Genomic DNA, 16,715 nt, shown 5'->3' with positions numbered 1-16,715 from the left:
ATATTTAATTGTCCGATAGCAAAATATCAGTTGGGCCATTTAGCTTTCCCTGACCTGTCTAATTCTTATTATCAGATTTGTTATTATAATGAAAGTTTCACAACAACATGTTGATGTTTGTGTTATTCAAGTGAAAGGTCAGAGAGTAGAGATCTCTCAATATCATCTATCAAACAATATCCCCAGGCCCCCAGTACAACCAAAATGATGAAATTTGTATTTTTCATAATTATTAAATGCTGACAACAATGGCAAGTTTAATAAATTCACAATCACTAACTTTACGTTTTTTTTGGCTAAGTACCATAAATAAAGCCTCACTGAATATTTTTATGCACTTGTTATTACTATTTATTCACAACTATTAACTTTACTTTTTCTTTTGACTAAGTACCGAAAATAAATCCTCGCTTTGAATATATTTATGCACTTGTTATAACTTTAAATAGTCAAGACTTAAAAAAACTTTGTTGAATGTAAATTTTTCAAAGGTGAAAAAAATGACAAAAACAACCAAATCTGTATTGTGGACTTTAAAATCATCATGTACACAGTACACTCTGTGTACATGGTGTAGAGCAACAACTTTTGCAAGACAAATTTTTGTTGTTGCCAAGCATTACTGTAGAGGTCATTTTGTGAAACCCTGCTACATGAAGCATTTTTACCGTTCTTATAGGTATTTCTCTATAGAGGGAAGAACTTCTACAGTTATATAGTTCTACTGGTTAGAGATCACCAAAACCAGACCATTTAACATGGACAGGCTTGAAAATGCCTTATTTAGATGTTTCCTTCATTCAGAGGTCGTCTATACAATAGTTAATAAAGCATGTTTCTCCTATACTGAAGTAAATTGATTTTAATCGTTTCTAACAAGAATGTCGATGTTAAAAAATCTGATGTCAGTGCAATACTGGACTTTTTACACTAGCCATAATCATGCAGAGTTAACAATAGCATACCCAGTCATACAAAGCTGTCCGAACACATGGAACTCTGGAAGGGCCTAAAATAAAAGTGTAAACATAATGGGGAGTAAACTGACCTTTTCTTTGAATAACAATAGATTTAACCACAAACATGACTTGTGCACTTTTGTTCACAAAATATGTTGTGGTGAAATTCTTTTTGTATCCACATACATGTATATGAAAATTACATTTTTAACAGGTCAGAGACTTATGAACTGGAACCTAGCTGTACTGTGCAATATACAAATGTACTATATGGAAAAAAGTTCAGTGTCCAGTTGATGGTCCCAAACCAGTACAGAGTCAACAGAAGGAAAATTTTTAAAGTTATAGTTTTTGCTCTACAAAATGTTCTGCAGATGATGTACTGTGTTTGTTTTTGGGTTTTACGTCACATTGACACAGTATAGGTCATATCGTGACGTTCGAGCTTTACTGGTGGAGGAAGACCTCTGGTGCCCTTCCGTGCGTATTTCAGGCACGAACGGGCACCTGAGTAGAACCAACGACGTTCCTTAAGCTTGCTGGATAGCTTAATCCAAAGGGATTTGAACCCACAGCGGTGAGGGGCAAGTGATTTGAAGTCAACGACCTTAACCACTCGGTCACGGACGCCCCATGTACTGTGTGAACATAATGGATGTGCTGTTTCATGCGAGAAAAAAAAGTGTTTCATAATTGTGGTTTTCAAGATAGAGCCATTTCTTTGTATATTGTCTTTTCAGACAACCATTTTCTAATTAAAGATAGTAAGCATGTTGCAGAGGCAAACAAAAAGAAAACAATCATTAAGGTCTATACATTTATTCACAATTTGCTGAAGACATGATAATGCAATTAACAACACAACATAAATTCACTAAGTCCATTTTTGTCCCATGATGAACTTTATTACATGAAGAATTCATTAAAAGGTCCATATATACATGTATTCTATGATAACACAAAATATCTCAGTAAATATGCAGAGTGTGTATTTTCATTGTTTCAGCTTTCTCCTCCATTACAAGACATTTGAGCAGCGTCACAACAAAACCAACATAGTGCGTTTGCGACCAGCATGGATCCAGACCAGCCTGCGCAGTCTGATTAGGATCCATGCTGTTCGCTATCAGTTTCTCTACTTGTAATAGGGTTCATAAGGGAACAACGAACAGCATGGATCCTGATCAGACTGCGCAGGCTGGTCTGGATCCATGCTGGTTGGTTTTGTCGTGAAGCGGCTCATTTTATTAAAGACAAATATTAACAGAACAAATATTATCCACCAGATCATTATATCTTTTCTGAAGGAATTCTATTTAACTGATACATAATTATTAAATAATATTATAGTGCTTTCCATGAATAGGCAAACAATGATTTGAAAATTTCATATTCCAATATACCAATAGAAATGTCCCAATATTTGTCTTATATAAAAGTTGCATAAAAGTTGCTTGACATAAATTCTTCAAGCGATAACAAAACCTAACAAGTTTTTTTTTTGAAGTTGTTATGAAACAAGGTGAGATTTATAACTGTCACACCATACTTCGCTGTAAAGATGATAAATACTACTGCCTCAATAATGTCATAATTATTAAGACGCAGATTGTTCCAGATCACCGGCCGGTGCATCAGGTTCCTCGTCATTGTAAATATTCTCAGCCTGAAACAAAATAAATCATAAACAATAATAAAATACCTAAACTTATATAGCTTAATTATCTTTTTATTTTGCTTCATGCTAAAAACTCTTTAAATTTTCCGACAATTCATGTTGAAGTATGCTACAATATTGTGATAAAACTATGTAAAAATCTACACAATGCAGTAACATGTAAAAGAAAGCCACAATAAAACAAATTAAGTCAATTGAAAAAGCTTGCAGACTTAGAATATTAAAGACTAGATTTACATACCAATACTCGGGTATATATACTATTTCAAACAATATACAGTAAACTCCGCTTATAACGAACTCATTGGGACATTCAAAATCTGTTCCTTATATCCGGAGTTCCTTGTAAGCATATAGCGAATTAGTTCCTTGTATCAGGAGATTTTATAGCGAACAGATTTACATATAACGAACTGATTGTTTACCATCGTCGTCCGACATTTTGAAGAGCATTTGATTAAGAAAAATTAGTAATTTATTTCTATTTTAGACACAATATCCGAGAGCATACTTTTTGGAATTTGAAAATTCTTTGCTATTTCAGTTTTAGTTTTACTCCCTTTCTCAATTACTCATAAAATATAATTATTTTGTTTCTAAACTCAGTGCTTTTCGATTTTTTCCATGATTAAAGATAAACAAGATTTTCGATTTTTATTTATACTGAATATCTTCTATTATATTTTAAGGGTGACCTTTACTAATAAAAGATATACATTTCTTTTCATTTCAATCAAGCGTACTTTGTAGTCTTTAATGGATTATGCTTGCAAGCATGCGTGATTATGTTGAAAACCGATTATAAATGATCATAATTATTTTAGTCGGTCGAAACTTTTAAAGAAAAGAAATATAAAAATAAAAGGAATAAACGTTTTATCTTGATGAAAAAAAATCATGCTAAAAATATACTAAATAGAAAACTATTATGTATTGCTATACAAGATATCTTGAAGTACATACAACAATAAACGGTACATTCGGCTGAGTTTTAATCTGTGCCAATGAAAATGAAAGTTGAAAAAGCTTGATCTATTTACTGATAGCCGATATTTTGGAGTTCGTTATAAAAGTGTAATTTTCTGTACTTTTAACTAAATTGGGACTAAGAAATGAGTTCCTTATAAGCGATAATTCCTTATAACCGTGTTCGCTATAACAGTTTATTTCTATATTGAATAAAGAAGGGCAAAATTCGGGCCAAAATAAATTGTTCCTTATAACCGGAAATTCGCTATAAGTGAAGTTTACTGTACATGTATGTTGAAACTCTTGAAATGACTAATTTTGTTTTAATTATATGGTTTGTAAAGCTTTCATTTCTACAACTGTCAATTGCCTAGTTTTAGGAATTTCTAGCAGGACCTTTATTAGCATTTTAGGCTTGCATTGGGAACATTGTGGCATTTTTAGGGAACTTCAGAATTTTTTTTTTTAAAAGTTGAATACTTCCATAATGGATAATTTTAAAAGGCCATAAAAACCATTAACAACTACATATCAGTGATATTTTTATACCAACTTCAGTTCCTCTCAAAAACATTCATTTTGTACTTTAATCATAAAATCTAATGAAAGAGTCACACTGTTAATTTAACATGGTTTTAAAGTGTTTAATTATGCATTGTTGGCAATATCTTAAAATTCAGGTATTGGAGGAGAATCATCAACCTTTTGTTAGCTAACTTGATGGTTTCCTCTCATGAAATGATCCAAGTTTCCTACTGAGATTCAAGCCAACAGCGTTGAAAGGTAGGGGAGGGGCGTACTTTTTGTTTATAACTTAACTTTAAAATAATATTTAATAAGTTAAGATATTTAATCAAACCATGTCCACCTTAATTCATTAATTAAAGTATTTAAAAGGACGAAGATTACATTGCTGCAAGTGTCTCTATATCATAACTATAAAAATAATTTGTTGTAAAAGAAACTTAACCATAGAGGCAATTTTACTCTTCATCGTATGTCCTTCATTTTAACATTTTTATAATTAATTTCACCATGTACTAATATTACTAATAAGAAAATACAAACTGTCGAACAATTATTCTGAATAACAATACCCACACTTTCTGCACTCACGTACGCAATGACAAGCAATATTAAATCGTCCTTTGAGTCATTTATTAGCGAGTTTTGTGAATTTCCCCCCTTAAAAATACCATTGTTACTCATTTCTTTTGAGACCATATAACAGGATTGATAAACAAAATGCAACTTTTATCAAACTCAATATAATTCTTAGAGATCTATCCAAATTCTGTTAAACCTTGATTCCATCAAATGTATAAATGAAGAACCATTTTAATAATGGGCATGTTAAGTTGAAAGCAGATTATACTTTTTTTAACATTCACTACACTGAATGGTGTATGTGACATAAATCTTTATCATTAAGACATGATATGAGCCGCGTTTGCGACCAGCATGGATCAAGACCAGCCTGCACATCCGCAGTCTGATCTGGATCCATTCTGTTCGCTTACAAACCCTATTACAAGTAGACAAAATGAGAGGGAACAGCACGGATCCTGATCAGACTGTGCAGATGGTCTGGATTCATGCTGGCCCCAAACGCTCTATGGCGTGGCTCATATGGTTATTATTTTGATTACATACCATCTGCCAGACTTGCATGATGTTGTCCTCGGATACAGAACAGATCACCCACGGCTCATTAGGATTCCAAGAGAAATCTGATATCTTTGCAGTGTGCCCTCCATGAATAAACTGAAAAGAAGACATAATATAACATGATATTTTGTTTGTTTGTTCAAACTTGAGGTACCAGGTTTTAAGATCATTTATGTTTCTTGAGGTACCAGATTTTGAAATCATTTTACATTTCTTGAGGTACCAGTATTTAGGATCATTTATGTTTCTTTAGGTTCCTGTGTTTAAAATCATTTATGTTTCTTGAGGTTTGAAATCATTTATGTTTCTTGAGGTTTCAGGGTTTAAAATCGTTTATGTTTCTTGAGGCTTCAGGGTTTAAAATCATTTATGTTTCTTGAAGTTTCAGGGTTTAAAATCTTTTATGTTTCTTGAGGTTTCAGGGTTTAAAATCGTTTATGTTTCTTGAAGTTTCAGGGTTTAAAATCATTTATATTTCCTCAGGTTTCAGGGTTTAAAATCATTTATGTTTCCTCAGGTTTCAAGGTTTAAAATCATTTATGTTTCCCCAGGTTTCAGGGTTTAAAATCATTTTTGTTTCTTGAGGAATTCAAGAGATCAGGTTTCAATATCACTTTATATTCGTCCAGGTACCAGTCTTTTAAGATCATTTCATGTTTCTAGGAGTACCAGTATTTACAAAGCATTTGTTTCTTGGGGAACCAGTTTTGAAATTCCTTTATATTTCAAGGGGTACCAGGTTTAAAATTCATTTATGTTCCTAACAGTACAAGGTTTTAAGATAATTCATCACACACCCATGCTGCTTTTGCCACCCTGTTAAAACGGTATTTATTGCATGGCCGTGCATATATTTTGATGTGACATCATTTGTGATACATATAAACATAGCTTAAGACTCACTAAATGTAAATGTTATACTATAGGCACATCAATAACAACGGGTTCTTTTTCACAATAAACAGTCTTTATTTTTTGGTGATAAATAGAATATAAATCTTATACAAGTCTTATACTGAACTTATTGAACTTGTTGAATAAAAATGTTCACTATTTCGAGTATAAAACTTACACTCAATCAATATCCCCTATGTCTCTTGAAGTACATAGTTTTAAAATACAAAGGTGAACTTTTATGAAATGACAGATTTTTTTCTGTGATATAAAAGAAAACCCCAAAATAAAATTTCAAATTAACGTCTCAAACTTGTGCCAGCATTTGATATTTCAAAATATTAATTCTATAGATAAAAGCATGAAATACCAAGATGAACTTCAGATCCTGAATGTACTTTGATTGAATTTAAGAAAGGTCAACTTTAGTATGTGATTCATCACTTCCCTTAAAGGTTCTTTATGTTGTCATCACTTAAAAAAGTTGTTTTTGACGTCATCACATAATTTATTACTCATATATAATTTACACTTTATAAAAAACATGCTTGTATCAAAATATAGATCTTGGAGCAAGAATTTCACAAAGAGTTACTCAAAGTTCAGAAAGTACTTCTTTAGGAGTTTAAACATTACCACTATATATCACTTATCTTGACTCATCATCTTATATATATCAATATAAGTACTGTAAAAAACTGTATTCCTTGTAACTTTCATAGAAACAATATTTCACATTTTTTATATTATGAGGATGGCATTTCTAGGTAGACAAGGTAACAATAATTGTGGGACAAAAACTTTATAATGGTTTTATAAACTTTTAAAAGTTATAAACTTTTAAAATCTTTTAAAGTTTAATAAACTTTTTTTCTGATGGTTTTCGTAAATACACACTTGTAAATGGTATATCTCATAAATAACCATACTGAGTTGGTCAGGGGTTTTCTGAGAATAGTTTAAGATTTTTATTATTAAGATAAAATTCGGAAGTTAAAATGTCTATATTCTGCCCCTATTTTAGGCATGTCCATTACCCCACCCCACCCCAAAACCAACAACAAGTGTTATCATACCAGTAACTCTGGTGGTCCATCTTCAGCATCCTCAGCTGACTGTTCCTCGCCAATCTTACTCAAATCCCAAACATGAAGCCGTCTGTCTGTACCACTAGATGCCAATATAGTCTCATTATGGGGTGACCACTGAACCTGTGTTAAAAACAATATAGTCTCATTATGGGGTGACCACTGAACCTGTGTTAAAAAACAATATAGTCTCATTATGGGGTGACCACTGGACCTGATTTAAAAAACAATATAGTCTCATTATGGGGTGACCACTGAACCTGATTTAAAAAACAATATAGTCTCATTATGGGGTGACAAATGGACCTGTTTTAAAACAATATAGTCTCATTATGGGGCGACCACTGAACCTGATTTAAAAAACAATATAGTCTCATTATGGGGTGACAAATGGACCTGTTTTAAAACAATAGCCTAAAGTCTCATTATGGGGTGACCAATGAACCTGTTTAGAAATAAAAATAGTTTTGTTATTGGGCGACCACTGATCCTATTTTAAAACAATTATTTGTTTAATGGGTGCTGTAGAATATTAATTAGGAAGAAAGTGTCACTTCTAAAATAAAACACCACATAGCAAGCCAATGCAAATTACATAAAATATTACCTTTGATTTGTATGATAAGAAATACATGGCAAGTTCTGAGAAGAAAACACTCTACTGGACATAAACAAAAATCCAGAAAAAAAAACTCTGGCTCTTTCTTTATATTTCATTTAAAATGGATCATTTGGGACTTTATTAGCCAGAATATCTTCATAAAAGTAACTCATATGCTTACATTCAAAGTAACTTCAAATGTTATTGAATTGAAAAGTTAAATATCCTGTTGTTTATTACCATTTCTGGACAAATATTCAAAGTGTGGAAAAATATTCACAGGAAGAGAAAAAGTCAATAAAGAAAGAATTGTTTTGCTGCTACATCAATCTACATTGTACAATTTCTAGAACAACAACTGATCGATCATTGTACTTTAACATATGTCAGTACTGAAAGTTCATTTTCTCTACATTATGTAAAATTTATTCTGGTCAAAAAGAATAGATTTTAGAGATATGCAAAATTTATACTGGCAAAAAACTTGTTTTTAGAGGTAAAAACGTTCATGTTAAACAATCGACTAATGAAAATTAATTTGCAGATGTTCTACACAGCATTCAAATAGAAGAAAAATTGAGCGTTTAGAAAGAAATTTCTAAATAATGTCATCAAATATTCGCATATTTCAAGTAAACAAGTTGCTAACCTGGAAAATTTCATCCTTGTGAGATTCGAATGAGTGAAGTTTGAGTTTTAAATTCCTCAAGTCCCACAATGCAACTGTCTGAAAATAGGAACAGATTTTATAAAAAATTAAAATTAAATACAGCTACCATTTCTTCTACAGTATCTAATCTCCTTCATTACCCCCTGAAGTATTTTAAATAGACTTGTCCGTCTTTTTAATCTGGAAAAGACTACTCTTCATTTTCAAAAAATAATTCAAAATATATACTGACTGTATAGCAAACAGTGCAGACTTTGATCAGGCTCAAGATTAAATCAACAATACAAATGGTTAAAACTCAGAATTTCTACCTTGCACAACTCATTTTGTAATTATACCGAGACAGGTTTCGTTCCATATTTACAGGAGTACTGTCTTAAAATAAATCCCCCCCCCATATCGATATAGTACATGTATTGAAAGAGAAAAAATGAGATAAAAGGCAACAACCAAAACAATTTTAATTTGAAAATGTTAGCAAGGTAACTATAAATTTTTTTTGAGAATAAATATAGAAAACAGGCATTTTGGGACATTTTTAAGACAAAATTGGGAATTTTCAAGTTTCACGAGTTGGGAAAAGCCCTGTAATTTAGCCTCAATTTTATGCAAAAATAAAAAAATACAAATTTTATACTTTGTCTGCTGATCCTGTTGCCAAGATATATTCACTGTATGGGTTGAAAGAGAGGCAGTTTACTTCTGCAGTATGTGCATCTACTGTGTGACTGGGTTTACTGGTGTTATTTGATCGTGTATCCCATCTGAAAATATACAGTTATACATCTATTTATACTACTGGTGTTATTTGATTGTGTATCCCATCAGAAAATATACAGTTATACATCTATTTATCACCAGCCTTTACACCCAAGTAGTACCACAGTCATCCCTTACTATTACCTCTTCAAAATGGCCGAGTAATTCTGTTAACTATTCAAGCAGTAAGAAACATAAGACTGGAACAAACAAAAGCTCTCCATGAGCACTTTTAATTAATCACTTCTAGTACAGTACACAGTACCACAGTACTTACTTGAAAACTGAAAACAAGTTCAAGATTTTCTTTCCAGGAGAGCATTACCAATTTTTTTATTTGGTTCTACATTAAATATTCATCTTTAATTCACAGGTTTATGACCCAAGGTACAAAATCCTCATTAAAGGTTAATATATATTTTCTGGCAGCATGTAAACAAATGTTTTTCCCCGGACATGTGTACTGTTCCACATATATTCCAATACTGTATAACTCAATATTGCAAGGGACTCCACTAAGGTCCAAAGGAGTAAAACACATAAAATTTGAATTTCTTACATACATCAGTTCAGTCACTTAAAATAGATAGATTTAAAAAAGATATTAAAGACATATATTCAGAAATAATTGGAAAATCATATTTTTGTTACTCCTAACTGATTTGAGTGAAAAGCATTGCAATGTTTTTTTTTTGAATTTCTTGTTGTTTTTCATAATTAAAATACATGTATTAACAAAACATATACACTAAAATATCAAAGAACCTACATCATAAGTTTCTGGTCATCAGCAACAGATCCAAATAAACTCTCGTGTAACAAGTGCCAGGCCACATCCTGAAATCATAGGAACAAGAGCTGTCAGTAGGACAGTAATAAACTAATCACTGTGCTTAAACAAAAGCTCGGGTAACTTTCTGTAGTAGACGGTAAAAAAGGGACATAATTCTGTCAAAATCCAGAGATACAGGCTATTGACTGTTTCCTCCTTAATTCTTTAGTTAAAGTAAGTCTATGAAGTTACAACTCATTCATTTCAGTAGTTTTGGAGATACCAACTTGCACATTAAAAACGTAACCAGTGTGACAGGGACATGCATACAATAGCTATCCTTTGAATAGTCATGTCTCCACAAATAAACACACTGATTGGCCTTGATACACAAATCTATATTTACTGATGGTGTCATTTACTTGCATTTATCCCATTAATATAAAGCATTAACTGAAACCATCAGTGTTCAATTCTAAATTGAAACCCCTTAGGAAGAGGCTATTATTTCCTTGAGCAAGAAACTTTTAACTAGCTGCTAAAACATTCTTAGAGGCTGTCTATCATATCCCAAGAACTGGCTGAGTCCAGTAAAGGATTTAGGAGCATGTCTGTAAGCTTATAGCTTTCTACTCTATCAAATTACTAAAATACTGTATAAACTTATTCAAAGCACATAATTCAGCACTTCTGCACTATTATTACCTCTACAACAGATGTGTGCCCTGTAAAGATGGTGAATGCATCAATGACTCGTCCTTCTTTTGGGTTGGTATTTATATCCCATAAACATATTGTCTAAAATAGAATTATATAATAATTAAAACAAACAATTATCGTCTTTTTTCCTTACAAAACCATTGCTTTATGCCTTTAAATACTTCTATTTTAAACAATGATATATTAGACAATCATAAAATATTAATTAGTAAATACCATTCATGGTCTGCTAAAGTTGGTCCTTATCTACATGGAATATTAATTACATTCCAGCAAGCTCTATGCAAATTTATTTCAAAATCGTATCTAATAATGTTCAGCGGAAATGCCACTAGAAATTCTTTCTGCCAACAGTGTAGGAATCATTTGAACAAACTGCATAAAAGTTAATGTTTGCTGTGACTTAGCAGTGATTTTGTTGCCTGCATTTTACAGTGGAATAAAGGCTGTTTCCCCTAGCTCAAAATAGGTATATTTTCCCCTTAAAAAGCTAATATTTTCCCCTGAAATGCCCTCCAGAACCATGACTTCATATCATCTGACTTATGTATCAGCTAGAAGACAGAAAACTTTCCCTACAGCCTCTGCTATGTACCATGCAATGCATGTTTAATTTAATTGAAATCGAAAATTTTATAAAATGTGTGGTTAAATTCCATTCTCATTTGTTGCCCTTTTCTGATTTATCACGCTATATTTTCCTCTTCAGAAAGCCACAGGTTTTTTTTCTTTCAATCACATTATATTTATCTGTCATCTGTAGGTTATCTTGAATAAAGCTTGTAAGCTTTCTATAATAGCGATACCAATTTACATATGGAAAGAAAAATTTATAATTCAACAACATACATGATCATCGGATGCACTCAATAAGTGACCATTCATATTAGGGTTCCATGACAAACCATAGCCTTCCTTCTGATGACCCTTTAAACGCAGCTCTGGTGTACACTCCCCATTTGGATCTGTTAAAATAAAATATAGATATATATTTATACTGCCATTCTGTCAATAAATTCATAATATTTCTTAAAAGATACCAACTTGCAGTTATCAAAAGTATGACGCCAACTGGCTGAGTACAATAGCTCCCAATATTCTTTGAAATATCAAGCTAGAACCCCTTACCCAAACCCAATCATAATATTTATGTATTATTCAATTTATTTTATAGATTACCTGGTTTAGAAGGATGTTTTGTGTAATCAAACACCAGTACGTCACTGGATGGTGTTTTAGTTGCTATGATACAAGGATTCTGTGGCATGTATCGGGCTCGGTTAACTTCACCTTCATGATTGATCTTTATCTCGATCTCTATCTTACCACTGACGGAACCAAACCCTCCAAACTCTGAAATATAAAACTGGTACTTCATCATACTTGAATAAACTCAACTGACGCCTAAAAACATAAAATTTGAATTTCTAACATACATCAGCTGGGGCAAAGATAATTAAGAAATATACTCGGAAATTGATTGAAAATCCTAATTTTGTGTTCTTCTTCGCCAGATTTGTGCAACACTTTTCAATTTTACTTCATTTTTCACAATGAGAGTAACAGTTTTACTATTCTAGCCAAATCAATTTTGTGATTATGAAGATGAAAATCAAAAGCCAACTTAATAAACTCTGGTCAAACTGCACAAAATGTGCAGACAGGCCTGGCAATATAATGACGCCAAAGCTAACAGCTTTTAGGTCCAGCAGAATTAATGTGTTACTTCATACATAATGAGGAACACTTGTAGACTCATCAAACACATTCCAATGGTCAGAATAGTTTGTTTTTAACTATCTTTCTTTTATTTTTAGGATGAAGAAATTCTAAACAACTGATGAGCGTAAATGATTAAGGCAATCAAAATAGATTGACAGGATACTGATTGTTTGTTCAACAAAACAATTTAAGTTTGCAAATATAGCACAGTAGTTTAGTCATTATCGTTTTTCATCATAACTATAATTATTTAGCATAGAAATATCACGGATGCCAGCACTATTAAGTGTTGAGATTTTGAGTACCACTCAAGCCAGTGCTAGGGGACGTGAGGAATGTTGCATTTATACATTATCCCACATGAACAGACTTAATCAAACAGAGTAGACCTGCTATTTTCCTGTAATTTTGTTGTGATTCATGTTTCAGAGGGTGATTAATGCTTCGGAGGAATCACCGTTTCCAGATTTTTATAAATCTAGTTATGAATGCTTCCAGACACAGTGCACTGCCATTGGGGGTACTGAATGATTTGAATTGGTAATCATTTTCTTTTTTAAATGATTTAAATTGGCAATCATTATCTTTTCTTTCTTTTCTTGGGGGGGGGGGGGGGGGGGGTTACGTCGCACCAACAGAGAATAGGTCATAAAAAAGATATCTAAATTGGTAATCATTTCCAATCCTAAAACTCACAAAGGTAAAAGATGCACTTGCTTTCATTTGTAGGTCTACTAAAAGATATATTTACTTAAATTTGTTGCTCTTTGCCTTTTGATATGGAAATATGATTCAACATCAGGAATCTATTAAATAAGGTAATACTCTTTACCACTAAACTTGCTTAGTTCTTCAATTGACTTGTCCATTGCTAGTTTTAGAAAAATCTAGATGAAAAATTGACATGCTGGCCTGGCTCTATATTGGTGACAAATGCTTAATGTTCTGGTAGAGGGTTAAATGGACCCTGGCTACCAGCCAATTTTATTTTGTCATCTGGTTTGATTACTTGCCAATTTGCTTGCTTGATATATCATGAAATGTAACTATCTTGTTTATTTTTTTGAAGTGAGAAATTATTATCATTAATCAGAATATGATAAAGATATGTTCAAATTTTACTGACTTCCATGAATGGTTGCAGAGGCAAACCTATCCTAGAGTGAGCTGTATTTAACCATCCTGTTATCCTAAAAAAAAACACTGACGTACTTACCTTTGAAATACACTACAGCAAAATTATTACATCCTCCAACTATTCTGGTCTAATCACAACTTCTGTTTCCATAACTTATTTTCACATTAATTTACCAAAATTAGAATCAAGCATCAATCCCAAAAAGTTTTATACTGATAAGATTGTTACTTCTTGGAAAAATATAGGTACTTCTTTGAAAATCATAGTGATGCTTAAGGTAAGTAAAAAAAGTTTCCTTTCAAGGAAAAAATGTAAATAAGTTATTACTACTGAATGTATAAAAAGCTTGTCCTTTTGCAATATTTAATGCAGTGTGTTAGCTAGGTATCTACTCCTTCACTTCCCTTACCTGAACCAGAAGGTTGCCAGACTACGTGCAGTTACCTTTAAAATTTACACACTTACCTCCCTTTTCCCCATCATAATGAGAGGCGTCAAACTGGGTGTAATCATTTGGTAGTTGTACACTGGCAATCAATAAATGGTTCTGCTCCTCCGACCTGCATAGTGTACACAGATAACAATGTTTTGACATTGTTAAAATGCTACAGGGCATTCGTAAGAAAATTAACACCGATGCAAGCATGCAGTTAAGTGGCAGAAAATACAGTGTGAACAAATTTTACCCCAAAAAGAGACAACTTAAAGCCCCCACCCCCCCCATCCTTCCCCTACCAAAAGTATGTTATAATATAAAAAAACAAAAACAAAACATGCTATTTTTACATTTTGTTTGAACAATAACTAACTTTGAAACCTTGTCCAAGACCATTACGCATGCATATAAGTTCATTTGGAAAATATAAAACGAAAATACAAAACAAAACCACCATTACTTTCTGCCACCTAGAGTGTTAGTTTACTATTCACCACTACCTAGGTTAACATAAATCAAATACAAACACACAATATGTATAGATATAGATAACAACTACAAGCTAGTACCTCCTTTTTCACCATCATAATGGGAATCATCGGTCTGGGTATTTTGATTCGGGAGCTGAATGTTGACAACAAGGAGATGATTTTGCTCATCAGTTTGGGCCAAAGAACCAGAACTTGGAATCGTCACACTGAAAGTATAGCAAGAGTGGTCTCCCCTCAATACAAGCATGCTAAACACAACATTTTGAATGGGTTTTTTTTTTGTTTGTTTCTTTCTTTCTTTCAATCTTTTCGTGGACAATTTACAAATCTTTTAAGTGTTACTGTGTGAAGGTTATAATGAATTAGATGTAATTTTCTCAGTCCAATGGTGCAGTGTCTCAACTTGAGGGGAGCAATACTGGACTTGCTACACCTTCAGGCCCTAGGTAATAAAACTTTAAATTAGAGACATGTCATTCTAACAGTCGAGCACCTAATTGATTGAATCTGAACATAAATTTTGGAATAGACTCTCCATCAAAGATGGCTGCAAAACAATGGACCCTGTACTTTAAGTGACATTATGCTCATCCGAGTGCAAATGTTCAGTGACTAGGTAAAAATCAAAATAACTTGGTCATTTTGTTGTAATTTTGTAAATTTTATATTATACTATGAACAAATGATCAATAATCCACATGACCAATCTTTTTTAATATGTTGCAAATTAAATCTTTCATAATATTTTACAAATTAAACTCAATAGGAAAGCTTAAAAGATGAGCATAATGTCACTTTAAAAGATGAGAAATGAATATTTAATACATAAGCTGAAATTTTGAAACAAGCTTTGTAAAGAATAAAATAATAAAACTTCATATAATAATTATCAAAGCCCATCATATTAAAAAAAAACAACTTTTTTTTGTAACACAGTAAGAATGTTAAGAATAATTCATTTGCTCCAAATATTATTGGCATAACTTCTTCGTTTTCTAAAATTAACACTTCTAAACAAAGAAGAAGCCTATATGTAAAATAGTAATTTTTTTCGAGAAAAACATTTTTTGAACCAGAAGAAATCAACAAATCAGCTTGTCAGACTTCAGTGTCTATTCTAGGAGGGGGGATTCACTCATATTTTTGGGGATTCCCGCTATGTTTTGAGAGGCAGGGGGAAAATTTTACCTATAGAAAGAACGAAAAAGATCAATAAATGTAATAAATTCTCACTTTTCGATAAAAATCCCCACCGTTTTTCGAACCCTAGAATAGACACTGAATTGTCAGCTCATAATAATGCTTACCATATTACCAAAAATAAGTTGTACATGTCATATCACAAGTTAAATACACTGTTAAAAAGCAACTCTTTAACAGAAAGAAAAGTGTAACTTTTGTCTAATTACAGCAGAACTGCCTGGCAACTGTAAGATCAAACAAACAATATTCTACTGGCGTAAAAGTGGCTTTTCAGCGATCTAAATACATAAATCTATCAACAGCTTCAAATCAAAATTAAATGCATAAATCTATCAACAGCTTCAAATCAAAATAAAATGCAGGTTGTTTTGTTTGTTTTTTCAGGATTTTGGGAACATGACACATACCCATGGAATTTGGAATTTCTGCAAAGTGGGAGAAAATGCATGACTTAAATTTTGCAGTGATTAAAATTAATGAATGCAAAAAATCACACCATAATACTTAACAGTGAAGAAGCCCTTATTATCCAAGATTTAGAATTTGTTATTCAACATTTTTATTTTGTAACTTTTAATTGGGAATTTTTTCCAGTGGATTGGGAAAGTCATATATTATTTTCAATTGGAAATATGACCGAATAATGGCTATAAAGTAAGCCAAAAAGAAAAAAAAAATCCCTGAAATGTATACAATGCCATACAAATACACCAGTATATCTCTGAATTTTTCCACACCTAACAGGCTTCAGAAAAGCTGCATGCAGATAACCATCTGCCATGTTGGGTAAATTTCAAGCATGCCTGTCAACCTTTACTTTTGGGGTTGGGCATTTTAAATTGCACCAACACAATATAGGTCATATGGCAACTTTTTTGGTGGAGGAAGACCTCATTTCATCTCTGCATTATTTCAGGCACAAACGGGAATCTGAGTAGAATCACCCT

The 16,715-nt window shown here is 32.3% G+C and overlaps 1 protein-coding gene across 1 annotated transcript; it reads right to left on the bottom strand.

The window, feature by feature from the left end:
• Positions 1–1,762: 1,762 nt before the first annotated feature.
• LOC132757407 (histone-binding protein RBBP4) lies at positions 1,763–14,191 on the bottom strand (the record flags this gene model as incomplete). Its single annotated transcript, XM_060748679.1, is given in 10 exon segments — positions 1,763–2,625; positions 5,260–5,370; positions 7,245–7,379; positions 8,507–8,584; positions 9,165–9,291; positions 10,056–10,123; positions 10,764–10,856; positions 11,628–11,743; positions 11,958–12,131; positions 14,104–14,191. Coding segments are annotated over 10 exon segments (1,059 nt in total), but the record flags the coding sequence as incomplete, so codon positions are not given.
• Positions 14,192–16,715: the final 2,524 nt, after the last annotated feature.

The sequence above is a fragment of the Ruditapes philippinarum genome, unplaced genomic scaffold (assembly GCF_026571515.1).
Source record: "Ruditapes philippinarum isolate M1 unplaced genomic scaffold, ASM2657151v2 ctg10081_1_1_1_1, whole genome shotgun sequence".
Taxonomy (NCBI): domain Eukaryota; kingdom Metazoa; phylum Mollusca; class Bivalvia; order Venerida; family Veneridae; genus Ruditapes; species Ruditapes philippinarum.
The sequence above is the reverse complement of the archived record's forward strand: the minus strand, read 5'-3'. Positions and strand labels throughout refer to the sequence as shown.